Source organism: Vipera ursinii (genome assembly GCF_947247035.1).
Source record: "Vipera ursinii genome assembly, chromosome: 1".
Lineage (NCBI taxonomy): Eukaryota > Metazoa > Chordata > Lepidosauria > Squamata > Viperidae > Vipera > Vipera ursinii.
In genome coordinates, this window is record NC_139512.1 from 189,937,667 (window position 1) to 189,956,658 (window position 18,992).

The window sequence follows — 18,992 nt, forward strand, 5'->3', positions numbered from 1 at the left end:
TAAAACAGTTCCATTCATCCACAAAGTCAATGCAACCCATTCATTCTTTTTTCACATATTTGTTGGTGATTTCATCCTCTTTTATTTCCTGTTTAGGATCATCTCAACATTCAACCTTTAAAAATTGATCACTCCACTTATTTTTAGTCCATATTTTTATTACCACATACAGTACACTTATTAAATACTTCATTTTCACTACATTTAACTTATTTTCATGCATCTTCTGACATACCTAACTCACTTCCATATATCAAAGAAGGCAGTAGCACATTCCAACACACATATTTTGCTTCGTTCGACTTTATATGAAACTAGCACGTACTTCCTTTCTACCATAAGTTGCATATATCCCACATTTTCCAATCTTCATATTTTACCAAGGTACACAAATTCATCTTCTTGCCCTAGTTTTCCCCATTCATGCGTAACCTGCAATAATTCATCCTATTTCCCCTCTCAAACAAAATTACTTTCCTCTTAAACATGTCACTTTTCCAATGCTTGACATTCTGGTGTCACTTCTATATAATTGTTGCTGCAGATCATTCAGTTCTCAGCCCATCATAACAAATACTCTTATAAATTTATTCATAAATGCATCTAAGGGTACATCATACTCGTCGCTCATTGCTGAACCTTTGATTCATCACTTATTCATTTATTCTTCCACTTTGCTTTGCTTCCATCAAGCATCATGCTTACAGCATTCTGGGGTGCACAAAAGGGCCTGAATGTCTGTGCAGATTCTTAGTCATCCAGATCATAGTTGTCTCAGAGAGGTTTTTTCCAAAAGGCAACTTGACTGTTCCCTCTCCTTCTCCTCCTCCTCCTCCTCCTCCTCCTCCTCCTCCTCCTCCTCCTTCACAGTGCAGTTGCCTTTTGAAAAAAGCACCTTTGAGACAAGGGCCTGAATGGAACTCTGAGTAGGAGTACAGATATTGGCACCCTCTTAGGGATTTTACTTCTAATTGTTTCGTTTTTAAAACAATTCCTAGAAGCAGATTGCCAAAGTGTGATTGTCATTTGGCTAGCCTTTTGTCATTCTTACCTTTTTCACCTGGAGTTCCAGGAGCTCCTATAGGACCAGAGGGACCTTGAATTCCAGGGGTACCCATAATTCCCATTTCTCCTTTCAGTCCTAAAATCAAATCATATTAATTGTCCACATTATTCATACGTTTATATAATATATTTCAATTTCTATTTTCACAGTAAACCTGATGAACTTATGTCACTGAAGAAAGATCATAAGCACATAGTTTCACGAAGCTTAACAGCCAAGTTGCTAGTCCCAATTTTTTTTCACTAAACAAGAACTGCTTGTATGTAGCAAACAAAGGAGAGAAGTGAAACTAAAATTGAATCACATATTAGTGCCATTTTTTTGCTTTAAGATTTTGTTCATTTTCTCTGTGTACTGTAACATAGTACATAAAAAGGTGTAATATATCAAAGAAATAATTACAAAGAATTGCCCACCTGGAACACCTGGATGTCCTTGTTGTCCCTGTAAGCCAGGTAAGCCTGGCAATCCTGGCACACCTGACAGCCCCTGTGTTCCTGGGCTACCTTTATCTCCTTTAAGCCCCGGCATATCCAACCCAGGGACACCCGGATGGCCTCTCTCCCCTTTGACTCCTGGCGGTCCTGCAGGAAACAAAAAGAGGTTTGGAAAGAAAATGTTTGACACAGAAAACAGTATATTTGCTCCTAAGCCTAAAAATGTGAAGGAAAAAAAATGCATTTCCAGCTGGGCATCTTCAGATGGTACAACACACTGAAGCAAATAGCAGAGTCAATTGTCACCTCTTCAGGAATAGAGAGGGGCAGGCAGACAGACACAAGGAAATGTTCAGCCTTATGCTGGAAGGAAGGAATCTTGTAGGAAATACATTATTCATATGAAAAAAATTACTGTGAGGTGTTTTTTAAAAAAAGGCCACATTAACAGTATTGACCACAGATGAAGAATCTAAAGTCCATGCTGAGGCAATCAGCTGAAATTTACTAAGTACTCTCATTCTTGTAAGTTTCTAAGAAATCTTTATCAGATAAAATGAGCTGGAAAATGAGGGTAAAAGTGCTTGTGATGAAAAGGAAAAATAGTGTTTATATCTTAGAAAATCTACAGGCATTTTCTAAAGCATGTTCTAATCCTACATTGGAATTTTTTTCAAATAAGGAAGTGATAGTAGATTGTTATCAAAGTATCTTCCAATGCTTTTGTGACACTAATACCTGCCCCATCTGGAAATATAAAATCCAGTTGTTAAACTCCAAACTGCCTCTATCTGTTATAGATTCCTTGATAGGTGAAAATTAGAAATTAACTAAGAAGTACTAATATGAACTTACTAACTTATAATAACCATGCTAGAGATAATTTAAAGACATACAGAGTGAGGATAAGAAAGGGAGCTTATTGACCATACAGCCTGAGCAGAATCTAGTGGATTCCTTCACACCCACACAACTAAGAATCTGCCTCTGAGAAACACCGATAATGGAATGTCTCCACTGAAACTGAAGCTCTGAGAACAGCCCTTTATTTCTGTTCTTCCAGACACTCACAAAGGATATTTGTTATATCTGAATTTAAATGAACAAGGGGTAGCATCTACACAGGAAATAGTGTCTATTTTGAACAGGGCTCCATGTTACTATTTTACTAATTTCCCAAATAAAAGAGCAATTAACTATTTGAACAGTGACCCCAGCAGTTGATATGTGAACAATTCTTCAACCATTAAGACTGCCTGAAAAATTATTCAGAGCTTCCAGTATCCAATGTGTTCGTTCTGAACCTGAAAATGCTAACTATTTTTCTCTTTAATACATACCAATCATTTGCAGAAACATGAGCATTTCTTCTCTGATTTGACTCAGAAAATAATCATAAGATTAGTTACTCTTTCAAGATGTTCTGTTCCCACAGACCAAATGTGGGACCAAAAGTCCCACAGACCGAAAGTTCATTGATGAAATAAAACATTTGTTGGCTTGTTTCCTTGTCCCACTTGTTTCCATGTCCCAATGTCTGATTTTCCTCAGGTTCAGATGTTTAATAAAAATTAGAAATATGAATATTGATGCCTTTCATCAAACCACACAAAATGTGCAAGATACATTTCAAAATAGGTTAACGTAAGTCTTCAATTTATCAACATTAATGGTGATGGAATCAAATGAATAGGTTACCTATTGGTCCTGGAGGCCCAAATTGTCCTGGAGGGCCAGGGGGGCCAGGAGAGCCCATTTGGGGTTCACCAGGGGAGCCCCGTACACCTGGTAATCCAGGAGGACCCAGTTCACCTAATTTGAAAAATAAACAAGCATAGCCAGTTACCTTGCATGTTATTCATTTCAAAGGTTATCTGTCTTTATAGACACTAATTATAGGCCCTTTATACTGTGATAAACACTTTAAAGGAAAGTCCTACATAGCTTAGAAAGAATTATGAGATATAGTAATCACAGAGTCAAAAGGGTACTTCCCTTGTCACACTTTAAAATCACAGGGAGGAATAAAAGTGACCTCTCATATAAAAGATAACAAAAGAAATATTCAAGAGGAAATAAGCTTTATTAAGCCATGTAAAATTCCAGAGAGGTATTACACCATTCAGTTTGTCAGCACTGCTACCTCACCGCCTGTGCCTGGTACTGGACTGCCATGGACTCTGGATGGGAGAGGGTTCACTGTTCACTGTGGCTTCCTAAGACACAGCATCAAGGTCAGACAGCTGAAAATGGAATGCGGCTTCATAATAGCTCGCACTCAAGATGACCATTTCAAAAACATCTCCTTTGGGACTGATTGGGTGAGGGAGGCCAGTAAGGGGGAGAAACATTACACTTGGGGAATTTGGCGCCCAAATTTGAATTCTGACTTTGTTTTATTGAAGTTCACTTGACTTCTAATAAAACTGTACCTTTTGCAACAAATGGAGCCAAGGATCGTTTTTATTTAGGAATCCAGGCTGAGGCAGGGCTGACATTATTTTAATTACAAAAGGTATGGCATACATAGGGAAAGAAACCCTGTATCATAAAAATGTAGCTAATCAGGGCAGCCTTACCTGGAGATCCTGGCTGACCAGGTACGCCAGGAAGTCCTTTGTCCCCTGGCACACCAGGGTGTCCCTGGTCACCTTTTGATCCAGGAATACCATCTCGTCCTTGGGGACCAGGAAAGCCTTTAGTACCTGGGAGACCTAATCCAGCTTCACCCTTAATACATACATCAATAAAGAATTATTGAGAAGAATGTGAAATGCACACAGGCATAACAAACCAGTAAAATAGAATCATGTGGGGTCCTTGATACCTGGTGGTTTTCTTACAGATATTTCATTACCAAACTAGGTAACATCATGAGCGCTAGCACCAAGGACTTCACATGTCAACCCTGAGCTACAAATACTGTCTTCTGTCAATAGAATGGAATCAATTAGGCAGTTTTATTAGCAGTTAGAATGTTAATTAAATAGGCAGAGAGTGAAACCTCATTCTAAGGGACCTTGATATAATGATATAATCATAATATCAATCAAGCCACTGCAGATTATATACTCTCTAATTTAATAGACATTTATGAATAATGGATATATCATTATATATCTATTAATGCAGGCTAAAACATGAAGAATGGTTGCAGGAATTGGGTATGTCTAACCTAGTGAAAAGAAGGAATACAGGCAACATGATGGCAGTGTTCCAATATTTCTACTTAATTTCCATTTGAGGACTGACAATATTGTCCAGTATGTGGAAAACCTAGTATACAGGAAGTGTGGGAGAATTTAAATAATTCACAATAAGCCTGATACAATTTGAATTTGAAATTTTGAATTTGAAATTTGAAAAGAGCATGATGCAATCTGTTTCACACTGAGCTTTGAGGGGAAACTAATTCACTTGAGTGAATTGAGATTTGAAAGGCCCGACTGGGTTTGGAGGGATGCAAATCTTGGCAGGCACATTGGCAAAGCTTGACCCTTCCAGGGCAGAATGTGGTTGGGGCAGAACTGAGTCTTGCTGACCACATTTAGTAAGCAGAAGACAACTATAGGTAGATAACATACACAGATATGTAGGCCACAAAGAAAGTGACATTAATACTTTTTCCACACCTTTATTCAGTGCTTGCATTATGTCAGATCCCCAAATAAATGTATTACTATTCTGTAACCATTTTTTGGGCATGCCATTCTGTTGGGAGGGGGGATTCCAATGTGGGGTTATACAGTATGCTTTGCTTTGCACATGCCATGCATTCCTTCCCCAGGGGAAGGAATGCGCCAGAATACCATCACCCTTATCTGCAAGATGGTTTGCGCCTGGAGCCAGAGGGAAATGAAACCAAGAGATCTTGAAGAGTATGCCAAAGGAGCCAGTTACCGAAACAATATACAACCTGTGGATTGATGAAGATTCAAATGGACAGTGGGACCCTAGGGGAAGTATAGAAAACTGCTTTTGATATACTGCTTGCGCAGGCTAATTCCTCAGACCTTGCTTTGATTTCTTGCTATCACTAACTCTCAATAAAAAGTTCTTTTTGAGACAATGCCTGTTTCAAGTGTTTTGCTTCCTTCAGACACCTAGTTGAGGCAGGTCTTTACATAAAGTGAGGTCTGCATAGTGCCCAACCCAGAGAGGCAGTGGCCCTACCAAGGTGGGTCGCAACTGACCTGTCCCTTCCTGCCAGCGAAGTGGAAGAGGCTGAAACAGAGACCTGGACTAAAGCCATCACCCAGGTGGACCCCAAGGAAGGCACTTCCAGCGATCTGGGAGAAGTGGGACTCTGTGGAGAGTGATCAAGCTAGGTGGTTGCTCAGGGTTGGAAAAAAGGAAGACTGGGAAAGAAGAGCTCAGAAAGTAACCGCAACCCTAGGCAGTGGCAAGAAAAAGGCAAAAAAGAAAAATCCAGAGCCTACTCCCAAGAAAGGGAAAGTGCATCCCAAATCAGAGCTGTTGGAAGCAGTCCTGAAACAGAGTATGGAGTACATGAGGAGTCCTTTGAGGAGCTGAAAGCCCAGTTGCAGGGTCACCCAGGATTGGAGGAGGAAGTAGAAGAAAAAGCTCATGGAGAGGAGCCAAGATGGCAATGCCAGCTGCCCCCACTGCAGCAGCCCCACAGAGAGCACACCTTCCCCAAAGACCCAGAGAGGGGCTACCCCAGCCCGTGGAAGTGAAGCTGATACCACTGGGGGTGAAGTTCAATGGAAATCCCAAGTGATTGTGGTTCTTCCTAGCCCAGATCTTCACCTGCATGGAAGTTTATGGGAGGATGCTGCCAATGGACAAGGAGAAAGTCAGGGCAGTTACCCTGGCCCTGGAGGATAGGGCAGCTGACTGGATGGTGACCTTGTACAACTGCATTGCCCTGGAGCTGAGGAATTTCAACCGATTCATGGCAGTTTGAAGACCGCCTTGCAGATCAGAAAGCCCATGACTGCATCAAAATGGTGAAGCAAGGGTGATGACTGGTAGTTGAATACACAGAGGAATTCCGAGAGCTGGCCAGTCATCTAAACTGGCCAGGAGACATCCTGGCGAGTTGTTTCCAGGGTGGGCTCAGTGAAGACCTGTACAATGCCTGTGTGACACATGGAGCCCCTGGGCAATTGTATGATTGGTGCGTCTTGGCAGAAGAGGTGGAAATAGATCAATGCAAGCATCTGTGAGACCGGGAAATAAGCCGCAGCCAGAGATGAGAGGAGAAAGAGCAAGAACCCCACAGGGGCAACCCCGCTCCACTACCTGCTTCAAATGCAGAAAAGAAGGCTACTATCAGGGCCCAGGTCAAAGCCTCATCCCAAGAAAGCAGGACTCTTGGAACAGTTTCTTTCCAAAAGGAACTTTTTATTAGGAGATGTTGATAGCAGGCAGGATCTGAGGGTTTCCCGCTCAGATCAATAGGTTAAAAGAGTCCCAAGCATAACCCCCACCTCAATAGTTCATCTGGTCAGTTGGAATGGGCCAATCCCCAGGTGGGTCTGCTGTGGGAAAGGAGTGAGAGATAAGCCAGATGGCCAGAGGCACATTCCTTTTTCACCCCAAGGTAACATCAAGGGAGAGACAGTTCAAAGAGTAAGTATGTAGGAACAGCGTAAAGGATACATTGTAGCAAAGTAGAATAACATATGCACAGAGCCTTCCCCCCTCCCCCCCAGGAGAATGGCAGAACCCTCAGAAAGAAATGAATTAGGAAAGAAATGAGATAGATCCACCCCTCCAGGAAAAGAATGGGTTCTGACAGCCACTGAGCAATTGACTGTTGCAGCAAAACACCAGTGAAAAAGCGAGACCATCAGCTGAGTGAGAGATCAATGAAAGCTGCGCCACACCAAAAGGAGTTGGCACTGAGGACTGCAGAGGTCGTGGAGCTCCCCTGGCCCAATGGGGCAGAGGGTTAAGCTCTGACCCCACCAGACAATGACTTGGAAGCAGCAGAGAGCGACTACAATGACAACCCCTTGGTAAGTGGGTCGATCGATCCAATAACGGTGCCCCTAGAACTGTTCATACTGGGCACTGGGAAGAAAATAATGTTGGCAGCCCTGCTGGACTCAGGGTATACTCGCTGCCTAATGAGCCCAAAGCTGGTGGGGAAGATGGGGCCACCTCTCAGGAGACTGAAGACTCCCATTGCCTTCTGCCAACTCAATGGGTCCAACGCAGGTGGGCTCCTGGCCAGTTTCACCACCAAGGCCCTGAACTTAATAATGGGAAGCCACTCAGAGACTTTAGCATTTATCATGGCCCTTGGCACAGAGTGGCTGCTAGTGCTGGGGCTAACATGGTTAAAAGTAGAACCCCATAGTCGATTGGAGGGAGGGACACCTGAAATTCCCAAAGAAGAGGGCTCCTTCTCTTTCTTGGTAGACCTAGTTGAGGCAGGTCCTTACACATATATTACTATAGTACTCAGTCCTTCATTGTTAAGAAATAAATCTGTCCCTGTTTTGCACAATTTAAAAGTAAGATTTTACCCTAGTGTGAACATAGGATTAGTATGTAAACTCTGGAAGAGCAGAGCCATGTTAAGTGTGGTTCTCAATGTAAGATAACAATTTTGGAAGGGAAGAGAAATAATTGAGGTAGCATTTTAAAATGAATTTATCTAATTCAAATTAGTCAAGATAAACAAATATTTGAGTAAGGCAAAAATGTGCAATGCAAAAAAAGACATTATGAAAAATGGTGAAAGCACCTTTTTATTTTGTTTACAGTGCTTCTTCAGTATGTCACTGCTTCAAAACTTGTTGAATTTGGTTTGTGATGCGAAAAGGTGAAAATGTGCCAGTGCTTGGCCTTTGTTTAGTACGCAACACACAACTATAGGAAGAGGGGGAACAACTGTGGGGAATGGAAAGGAAGTCAGCCATGCTGGGAAGGTTGCTGCAAAAGGAAGGGGATGACTACAGAGGGTGGACAGGAAGTTGGACATGTTGAGAAGGTTGCTGACATAGGAAAAGGGACAGATAGAAAATTCTTCCCAGCCAAAACAAAGGGTTACATGGTAAGTCATATGGTTTGTCTGGGACTCATTCTTTTTAATACCTGTCACAGAATGAATTAATACCAAGGTACTACTGTATCAGGACCTCTTTATAATCATATTTTCAGGGCTCTACCATTCTGATGGGAGGGGGGAGATTTCAGTCTATTGGGAGGGGGGCCCACAGATGTATTTCCTTTACTTTGTTCTCTCTACCTTTGATGTATTACTTTGGGTATGAAGAGGGGGAGGAATCTGCCAGGAACCATCTGCCTTATCTCCGAGCCATTGTAAAAAGAACACACAGTGTCTGGGAACTGTCCCTTATCATTCTGGTTTCCATAACAACTTCACACCTGTGGAGTGCTGGACAGTTGGACCCTAGGGGGAGGGGTTTGTGAAGGGAAACTTTAATGTAACAATTTACATGGGAATTCCTCAGATCTTGCTTTGCTTTTCTTTCACTGACTCTCAGTAAAAGTTCCTGGTTGAAACAATGCCTGTTTCAAGAGTTTTGCTTTCTTGGGAGTACTAGCTGAGGCAGGAACTTATACACTGTGCTAAAATTAAGCATAAACAAATGTACAAATTAGGAAAATGATCTTTGGAAAAAAATAAATTAGAAAGAAATCAAAACCAGATTCAGCCATCCCTAACCTTTTGAAAAAAGATAGCAAAAACTAATCTTACAAAAAAAAATACTTAAAGCCTCGCTTAAAAGCAGAGAATGGGTGGGGGAACTACAGCTTCCAAGAGCATGGTTTCTATTGCCTGGTGGTACGAAAGAAGGTCCTCATCAGTATCCAAGGTCTGGCACTTACCTTCTGTCCTTTGGCTCCAGCTGCCCCTGGCACACCTTGGGAACCAGGTTCTCCCTTCTCTCCTCTTGAACCTTGTGGACCTGGCTGACCAGGAAAGCCTACAAGATGCACAATAATGTAAAAGATTTGCCTGTATCATGCCAAACACCCAATTGTGTCAGAAACCTAATGGAAAGATAAGATTCTGCCCTGTTGGCCAAATCTGGCTCCAGGTTCTACCTTGGCTTACTTTTTCCAATAAGTAACAAGTCAGAAAATCATTTAAAAGCAATTTATTAGAGTACTCTGATAAAGTGGGGTCTCCCTGTGAAAAGGGGGAAGCCTGGAAAAATGGCTTAGATTTACTTTCATAATCAGCACAACAAAGAACTTCAAAGTAAAAGTTGATTGGTTTAGAAGACGTCATCTGTCCAGTTACATCACAAGAATTAAAGCATCCAATAATATATGAGCATAGCCATAGGAAAGAGCATTGTATTCTGAATAAAAGTAAAAAAAATATTTGCAAGGGAAAACATCAGAATGGGTAAAATACATTCTTGTGCTTCCCAAGGTTGGGCTTGAATACTTGCTTTGTTCATGGATGTTTGAGAACAGCTAAAAATGAAACTGTTATCTACAATCTATCAAATGCTCTCCTGCCAGTCGTGGTTTCTGAAAGAAAGGCTTTTCTTGAAGGTTAAGGTTTGTGGCAAATTATTAGCAATACAATTTGAAAATGTATGCTTTTTCAAAATGCGAATTTAAAATGCAAAAAAAACCCCATATTATTTTGCCAGTGCAACAGTACTACAAAAACTATGTTGCAAGTATTACAAAGTCCATCCTGTGTGGCCATCACCCCCAAGAGTGGAGCCCACTCTCCTGGCCTTCCAGAAAGGCATAAAAACATGGCTCTGTCACCTTGCTTGGGATGTATAGAGAAGCAGGCAGCCATGGAGCTGGTTAGCATCTTGAAAGACCCTGTTCTCGCCTTTTATGTAATTGTTAACTTCACCCGCCTCTTTTTAAATTTTATATAATGTTTTTATGTTTAATATTTTATTTGTACAACCCCAGAGTCCCTCTGTGAGGGAGATGGGCTGTTTTAAAATTTGATAAATAAATAAAATTTGGACTGATGGCAAATGAAAGAAAATGCTTTGAACCTTTGTTTTTTTAAGGTTTACCTACCCTCTCTTTCATCAACCTCCTTATTTTTTAAGAACTTCCACCAAAGCCCTTTTCCTTGTATGATTATTATATAAAAATAATAGATGGTGGTGTTTCCATGATGAGAAACCTTCACAGAGATTTCTGTCTGTTGTAAATGCTGCTATCAGAGCTCAATAAAAGATGTTTTATTTGCCATTTTTTAGCTGCACATATTTAAACTGTTCTAAAGAGGTATTTTTCTGTTTTGTTATGCTTACTTTTTGTATTATGGTCACAATTGCCTTGATAAAATAGATATAAAAGGTCTTTAATGGAACAATTAGATTTAAGAAGTCGCAAACCTTGATATCTGCATCCTTAACATGACCCCTTGAGAAAAATTGTACAAATGATTTACTAGGGGGAAAAAAAGGAATGTAACACTATAATTATAATGAAGCTATAAAGAGGGTAACATTATCAGCCACATTCAGCTATGGTAGTTATTTTCTCTCTAATCACCAATAATAATGAGCATTTGTCTCTCTGAATCCCGGCAACACTGTTTTCTTTTCTTCTGTTTAACTTGGCTATTTCTCTTTCTATAACAGGACTTCTCAGCAGCCCCAAAAGAGAGGATTAAGTGGCCTAGCTTCTAAGGTTGCAGTAATCCTTCAAAAGAGGGTGTTTTGCAAGGGTCTAGGACCTTTAGGCTCCAACCATTGGCCTTGCCAACTTCGCCTCCAGCCACCTGCCTCAGCCCATTCACAGCCAGCTTTTGTCATCTGCTTGGGCTTTCCCCAGCAATTCTCCCTGGCCAATGGGCCCCTGGCCCTCCAGGCCTTGCCCTTCAACCTGGCCCATTTGTCCAGACACCGTTTTTCCTGGGTGTTTTGCTCCACAGGACAAGAAGCCACCAGCCAATCGGTTGGCAGTGGTCAACGATGGTGCTGGGAAGGGTGACTGGGGGCTGTGAGGTGTGGGGGGGGGCAGGCATCAGCGCTAAGCACTGCTTCTGGCAGTGCAGGGGGGACAGGGAAACATTGCTTGTGTGTTGCTGCTAGCGGTGTGGGGGGTGGGCGGCAGAGAATACCACTGATGCCCTGCCACCTCCCCTTCCTGCCAGCACTGCCAGCACCAGCACTTACTGCCGAAACATCCAGGACAAATGGTGTCTGGGCAAATGGGCCGGGCTGAAGGGTGAGGGCCAAAGGGCCAGGGACCAGTTGGCCAGGGAAAATGCCAGTGGAGGAGGAAAGTTTGCTGTCAATGGGCTGAGGCAAGTGGCTGGAGCCAAAGTGGGGGCAGCCAATGGTGGGAGCCTAAACGTCCCATTCTGTTCCTCAACATATGGGACTGTGAAGCCAAGAGGCTGAGTGCAAACGTGTACCTAGAAACAGTCAGTTGCTGCTTTCAAAACAGCAGAAGCCTGGAAAAAGATGAGCTACTTTAAAGGATCCAAAATGTTGTGAAGTACTTCATTTGAAGGATTGGAATACCCATCCTAGCATTGGCTTGGATATTGTCGGACCTCGGCAGGCCGACACACGAGGGGGGGCCCCTCCACCTCTCCGGCACACCCGGCTTCCCTCCCGCCGACCCCACCTGGAAGCAGCATGGCCCGGAGAGTCCGGAGGCCCGCGACGCTCTTCTCGCCGCCTCCAGACGCGCCGCGGCTGCTTCCTGCGCCCGGCGGCACGTCGACACGCGGCTCCCCGGCTCGGACGGCTCCGGGGCCCGCGTCGCCTCTTCCGGTGCCTCCAGACGCGCCGCGGCTGCTTCCTACGCCCGGCGGCACGTCGACACGCGGCCCCCCGGCTCGGACGGCTCCGGGGCCCGCGTCGCCTCTTCCGGTGCCTCCAGACGCGCCGGGGCTGCTGGCCTCGCTCGGCGGCGCGTCTGCGCGCGGTTCTCCAGCTCGGATGACTCTGGGACCTGCGCCGCGGCTTCTGCTCCCTCGGACTGCGCCGCGGCTGCTGTGCTCGGCCGGCGACACGTGTGAGCGATGGACCCCGGCCTGCAGCCTGCCCGGGGAAGGCCTGAGCCGACTCAACGACTCTGCGGCTTGGGGGGATTCCGACGCCATGCCTGCGCGGGACTGTGTGGCGACGCTGATGTCCGGGTGGCTGGGTGACAGGGGCCTTCGGGGGTGGGTGCAGCAGGGAGTGGGTGAGGGAGAAGGGCACGGTGGTGGCGACACGTTGGGGGGGTCTTACCTGCCTGAGCGACGGGCGAAAGGCCTTGTAGGGGAGGGGTGGAGAAGTTATAGGGAATGGGAGGGCGGAGGCTTGTTTGGGTGGAGTTTGGGTGGGGTTTTTGGATGTGTATATAGCAGCGTTGGATGCAGATAGCAGCCAACGCTGGCTTTGAATCTCGTTGCGGCTATTGCTCTGGAGAATAAAGTGCTTCTAGACTGCAGCAGAAGTCTCTCGTTCCTGTGTTCGGCATCTACCCTGCTTGTTGCAGGACGAGTTTTGACAGAAAGCCAGCGTTGCACCAGCATTGCGGCCCTACTGCCTTTCAGCTGTGTTCCGTTCGTGCGCCATGGCAGAGGGTGTGCAAGGGGCCGCGTTGGAGACTGCTTCGGAGGAGGCTGGTGTGGCTGGGGCGGAGGTGACAACCCCTGTGGAGAGGGACGAGGAGGACGTCCAACCTGTTGTGAGGCCCAAAGTGCGGGACGTGCAACCAACAGACCCTGCGGTGGAGTCCCAGGGGGTTAGTAGCCAAACCCAGGGAGGGGAGTGGTGGCTGAGCTCGATCCTGGGGCGCACGGGGCTCGAGCAAGGACGAACGGCCCGGCCCGGTGGGGCTCCACTGGGTTGGAGGGAGCGTCGGCTTACTGATGATGATGGCGAGGAATACAGCTATTCAACTGCACCCGGGAGCCAAACCATGGATGTGCTGCGCGAAAGGTTCGGAGAGGTCGGGGCACGTGACGGCGGTTCCTGGGGAGCCATGGCCCCTGAAGAAGACACGGGACAGTGGTCCCTTGGGGGGGCACCCAGTCAGTCAGCAACGTCCCGTTTCCGACTGGCTAGTCCAAAGTTCAAGGTGCCTGGGGAGGGAGGCGTTCGGGGCCCATCTACACGAGCACAAGGGGGCCGTGAGGCATGGCCAACGCCTGACCGGGGCCCTGGACGTCCCGCACCCAGGTCGGTGGGGGTGCCCCAGGCTCAACCCCGTCCGCCTGTTGGGCATTGGGGACCGGGCGTGGTGTGGGGACCCCCACCACTCACTACAACCTATGATGGGCATCCCGACCGCCTGGCCATGTTCCTAGGGCAGGTGATTAACCATCTGGACGGGTACGCCCATACCTATCAATCACAGTGGGCGATGGTGGTAGCGGTCACCGCGTGCCTTCAGGGCGAGGCTGCAACCTGGGCAGCGGACCTCTACAGTGACCACGCCCGCGAGCTCGGGGACGTGGGGATGTTTCTGGAAGCCCTACGCGTCCGCTTCGAGGATGTGTCCCGCTTACATCGCGCGGAAGCCGAAGTGTTAGCCATCAGGCAGCGAGGACGGCCGGCAGAGGAGTACGTGCTTGAGTTCCGCAGGGTTGCGGGCAGGTTACGCTCGTGGCCCGAGCGCTTGCTGGTGCACCACTTCCGGGCCGGTCTTGACGGAGCCCTCCGGCGGGCGTGTGTGGTGCGGGGGGTTCCTGCACGGCTCCAGGACTGGTTCCGGGTGGCGGTGGAGCTAGACATTGGGTTGCAGGATACCCGGGGCAGACCAGTAGCGGCCCCTGGAGCTTGGAGGACCCCGGAGGGGCCGAAGACAGAGAGTCGGAAGCCCGTGGCGGTGGCGACACAACCCGGGGCCCCACCGCCGCCCCGTCCAACAATCCGCTGCTTCCGCTGTGATCAACCGGGCCATCGGGCGGTGGACTGCCCGTTACCTCCGCTGCGACCGGGGCCCAACCCTCCGGAGGCGCGGGTCTTGACCCCCAGAAGAGCTGCAGACCGCTCCAGAACAGCGTACCAGGTGGCCGACAAAACACCCCGAACATCGACACCGATACGTCCAGTGGGCCCGGCGGATGGACGAACGGACACGTCCGACGGCTCTGAGGATCACGAGTACGAGGAAGACCCGATGGTAAGCGCACCGGTGTGTCCTTTTGTGCTGCCCGTGGTGTTGATTAGCCCACGAACGGGTGAGAGGAGGGAGTGTAAGGCCCTGATTGATACAGGTAGCACACGTTGCCTTATTAGCCTCACGATGGCAAGGGAGGCCGGTATTCCCCTTCAGCGGCTCCCCAAGCCTATCCGTTTTCAGCAGGTAGACGGGTCTCTTCTGGGTGGAGCACCCATTACGCATGTAACGGCACCGGTGAGGATGGAAATGGGTACACACTGGGAGACTCTCCGGTTTGTCGTGGTGCCGTCTATGACGGAGGCAGTCATCCTGGGGCTTACATGGTTGGACAGGTGGGGCCCCACGGTTTGGTGGGAGGGGGGATGCCGACACCTCCGCCTCGGGACAGGGCCCCAGCCTCCCGAAAAGCATTCCTTCCTGGGTCCGGAGGGGATTGGTAGGCCAGAGGGGGCCGCAGGGGTGGGTACCGGGTTTGAGACACAGGTACCTTGGGAGTACAGCGATCTTGCAGACGTTTTTGATGAGAAGGAGTGCGACGCCTTGCCACCCCACCGCCCCACGGACTGCGCTATTGAACTGGAGCCAGGGGCGAAATTGCCGAAACCCCGCATGTACGCAATGGCACCCCGGGAGATGCAGGAGCTCCGTCAATACATAGACAAGAACCTGCGGAGGGGGTTCATTCAGCCCGCTCGGTCTAGGATGGCGGCCCCTGTCTTGTTCAGAGAGAAGAAAGACGGGACCCTAAGACTGTGCGTTGATTATCGGGGGGTCAACGCGGTATGTGTGGAGCACTTGTACCCCCTCCCTTTGGTGAAGGACCTTTTAGCTCACTTGGCCACGGGCCGGATATTCACCAAGTTAGACCTAAGGGAGGCGTACTACCGTGTCCGGATAAAGGCCGGTGATGAATGGAAGACGGCTTTCAACTGCCCGTTGGGGAGCTTCCAGTTTAGGGTAATGCCGTTTGGCCTGCAAGGAGCCCCCGCGGTATTCATGCAGTTGATTAACCAGGTCCTGCATGACCATCTGTACCGGGGGGTCCTTGTCTATCTTGATGACATCCTCATATATACGTCTACGCTGGAGGAGCATGTCGCTTTGGTGCGGAGTGTGCTGACCAAGTTGAGGGACGCCCGGTTATATGTGAAGCTCTCCAAATGTGAGTTTCACAAACCCCGGCTGGACTACTTGGGCTACCGGGTGTCCTCCAGCGGGGTGGAGATGGACCCGGGAAAAGTGGAGGCTATCCAACAGTGGCAAGCCCCACGGACCCGGAAACAGTTGCAGAGTTTTCTAGGCTTCGCTAATTTTTATCGGCAATTCATTCCACATTTCGCTGCCATCGCCCTGCCGCTCACGGACCTACTACGGACTAAACAGATGGCAACGTCGCCGCGGCCAGGGCAGAAGCTTGCGTGGACCACTACATGCCAGCGGGCCTTTGAGGCGCTCAAGGCGCAGTTCGCCAGGGAGCCCGTTCTGCAACACCCGAACCCTGACCTGCCCTACGTAGTACAGGCTGATGCAAGCGACGTGGCTGTTGGAGCTGTTCTTCTGCAACGGCATGCAACGGGGGGGTTGCGGCCCTGCGCGTACGCCTCCAAGAAGCTAACGACCGCGGAGAGGGCTTGGGCTATCTGGGAGAAAGAGGCCTTTGCGGTCCGCTGGGCTCTGGGGACTTGGAGACACCTTCTGGAGGGGGCTAGCCAGGAGTTCGAGGTTTGGACGGACCATAAAAACCTGGAAGCCCTGCAAACACCCCGCCGACTATCCCCGAAACACGTACGGTGGGCCCAGTACTTCCAACGCTTCCGGTTTCGCCTCAAGTATGTGCCTGGGGGTAGGAATTTCCTGGCGGACGCCTTGTCCCGGCTACCGCAGTACGAATGCCGGAAGGAGGAGGTAGTGCAGGCACTGGTACCACCGCCCCGCCCGGTGGAGGAGACGGAGCACAGAGCCAACACCGTGACAGACGATTTCCTGCGGACATGTAAGGGGGCGTTGGCGACTGACGACTGGATGCGGGCGCACCCCGACACCCTCTCGTTGCGGGATGGTTTAGCTTGGCACGGGGCCAGATTGTATGTGCCTGCAGCGGCACGAGAGCAGGCACTCTACCAATGCCATGACGCCAGGCAAGCAGGTCATTACGGGTTCGTGAAAACCCTGCATCTGGCCCGCCGCCAGTTCTGGTGGCCAACCATGAGACGGGACATTGAACGCTATGTACAGAAGTGCCACATTTGCGCAACCACTAAGCCCTCTACCAAGAAACCGGCAGGCCTCCTGCAACAGGTGGCAGACCCCGTACGACCTTGGCAGGACATTGCAATGGACTTTGTGGTTGAGTTACCGGAAAGCAGGGGATATAATGTGTTGTGGACAGTGATAGACTTGTTCTCGAAACAAGCCCACTTCATCCCCTGTAAGGGATTGCCCTCGGCCCGTCGGTTGGCCTGGCTGTTTGTCCAACATATCTATCGTCTCCACGGGGTGCCGCGACGCATCATCTCCGACCGTGGGGTACAGTTCACGGCCCGGTTCTGGAGGGAGTTCGTGCGTTATATTGGAGCAACGCAGGGTCTGAGCTCGGCGTATCACCCAAGCACGAACGGAGCCGCGGAACGTGCGAACGCGGCGGTGGAGCGATACCTGCGCTGTTATGTGTCATACCAACAGTCCGAATGGGTGGACTTGTTGTCCTTCGCGGAAGTTGCCTACAACAACGCAGTGCATAGCAGCACTGGGTTCTCCCCCTTTAAAGTGGTGTCCGGTTACGAGTTTGTTCCTATCGCAGGGTGCGATCAGGGGCCCCCGGCATCCTGCACACCTGGGGCGTGGATGCACCGGTTAGAGGAGGTGTGGGGGGTAGCTAAGAAAGCGTTAGAGCGAGCAGCAGAGTCATACAAAGAGCAGGCGGACAGGAAAAGACGGCCGTTTGCACCTCCCAAAGTGGGTGATCTCGTCTACCTCTCTACGAAATACCTGCGGCTGCAGGTGCCATGTAGAAAGCTAGGACCCAAATACCTCGGACCCTTCCGAGTTATACAGGTAGTCAATCCCGTCACCGTCAGACTCCGGCTACCTCCCCTACTTGGAAAGATACACCCCGTTTTCCACAGCAGCCTGCTGAAGCCTGCTACGACCGCCTCTGCGGCGGCAGGGGAGGGCGGCCCGGGACCTGTACAAGGTGGTCACTATGAAGTACAGGAGATCCTGGACTCCCGGAAACGAAGGGGGCGGGTGCAATACTTGGTGCTCTGGAAGGGGTACCCCTTGGAGGAGGCCACCTGGGTACGGGATGAGGATGTGTGTGCACCACGCCTTCTCCGTGCATTCCACCAGAAACACCCGGGGAAGCCGGGGGAGACCCCGGGGGGGACTGTTGATCATGTTACGGATTGCTCACCTCTCTCTCCTTGCATTCCAGGTGGGTCCTTGGTAGAGGGGGCGGCATGTCGGACCTCGGCAGGCCGACACACGAGGGGGGGCCCCTCCACCTCTCCGGCACACCCGGCTTCCCTCCCGCCGACCCCACCTGGAAGCAGCATGGCCCGGAGAGTCCGGAGGCCCGCGACGCTCTTCTCGCCGCCTCCAGACGCGCCGCGGCTGCTTCCTGCGCCCGGCGGCACGTCGACACGCGGCTCCCCGGCTCGGACGGCTCCGGGGCCCGCGTCGCCTCTTCCGGTGCCTCCAGACGCGCCGCGGCTGCTTCCTACGCCCGGCGGCACGTCGACACGCGGCCCCCCGGCTCGGACGGCTCCGGGGCCCGCGTCGCCTCTTCCGGTGCCTCCAGACGCGCCGGGGCTGCTGGCCTCGCTCGGCGGCGCGTCTGCGCGCGGTTCTCCAGCTCGGATGACTCTGGGACCTGCGCCGCGGCTTCTGCTCCCTCGGACTGCGCCGCGGCTGCTGTGCTCGGCCGGCGACACGTGTGAGCGATGGACCCCGGCCTGCAGCCTGCCCGGGGAAGGCCTGAGCCGACTCAACGACTCTGCGGCTTGGGGGGATTCCGACGCCATGCCTGCGCGGGACTGTGTGGCGACGCTGATGTCCGGGTGGCTGGGTGACAGGGGCCTTCGGGGGTGGGTGCAGCAGGGAGTGGGTGAGGGAGAAGGGCACGGTGGTGGCGACACGTTGGGGGGGTCTTACCTGCCTGAGCGACGGGCGAAAGGCCTTGTAGGGGAGGGGTGGAGAAGTTATAGGGAATGGGAGGGCGGAGGCTTGTTTGGGTGGAGTTTGGGTGGGGTTTTTGGATGTGTATATAGCAGCGTTGGATGCAGATAGCAGCCAACGCTGGCTTTGAATCTCGTTGCGGCTATTGCTCTGGAGAATAAAGTGCTTCTAGACTGCAGCAGAAGTCTCTCGTTCCTGTGTTCGGCATCTACCCTGCTTGTTGCAGGACGAGTTTTGACAGATATGCTCAATAA

The 18,992-nt window shown here is 49.7% G+C and overlaps 1 protein-coding gene across 1 annotated transcript in view; it reads right to left on the reverse strand.

Moving 5' to 3' along the window:
* Positions 1-18,992, reverse strand: part of COL4A1 (collagen type IV alpha 1 chain) — a 154,987-nt gene that overhangs the window by 31,882 nt on the left and 104,113 nt on the right. The window contains exons 29-33 of the mRNA XM_083349205.1: positions 9,331-9,428; positions 4,083-4,233; positions 3,202-3,315; positions 1,483-1,650; positions 1,052-1,141 (exon numbers count right to left, since the gene is read on the reverse strand). Of these exons, the coding sequence (XP_083205331.1) occupies positions 1,052-1,141; positions 1,483-1,650; positions 3,202-3,315; positions 4,083-4,233; positions 9,331-9,428 (621 nt within the window). The remainder of the gene's footprint in view (positions 1-1,051; positions 1,142-1,482; positions 1,651-3,201; positions 3,316-4,082; positions 4,234-9,330; positions 9,429-18,992) is intronic.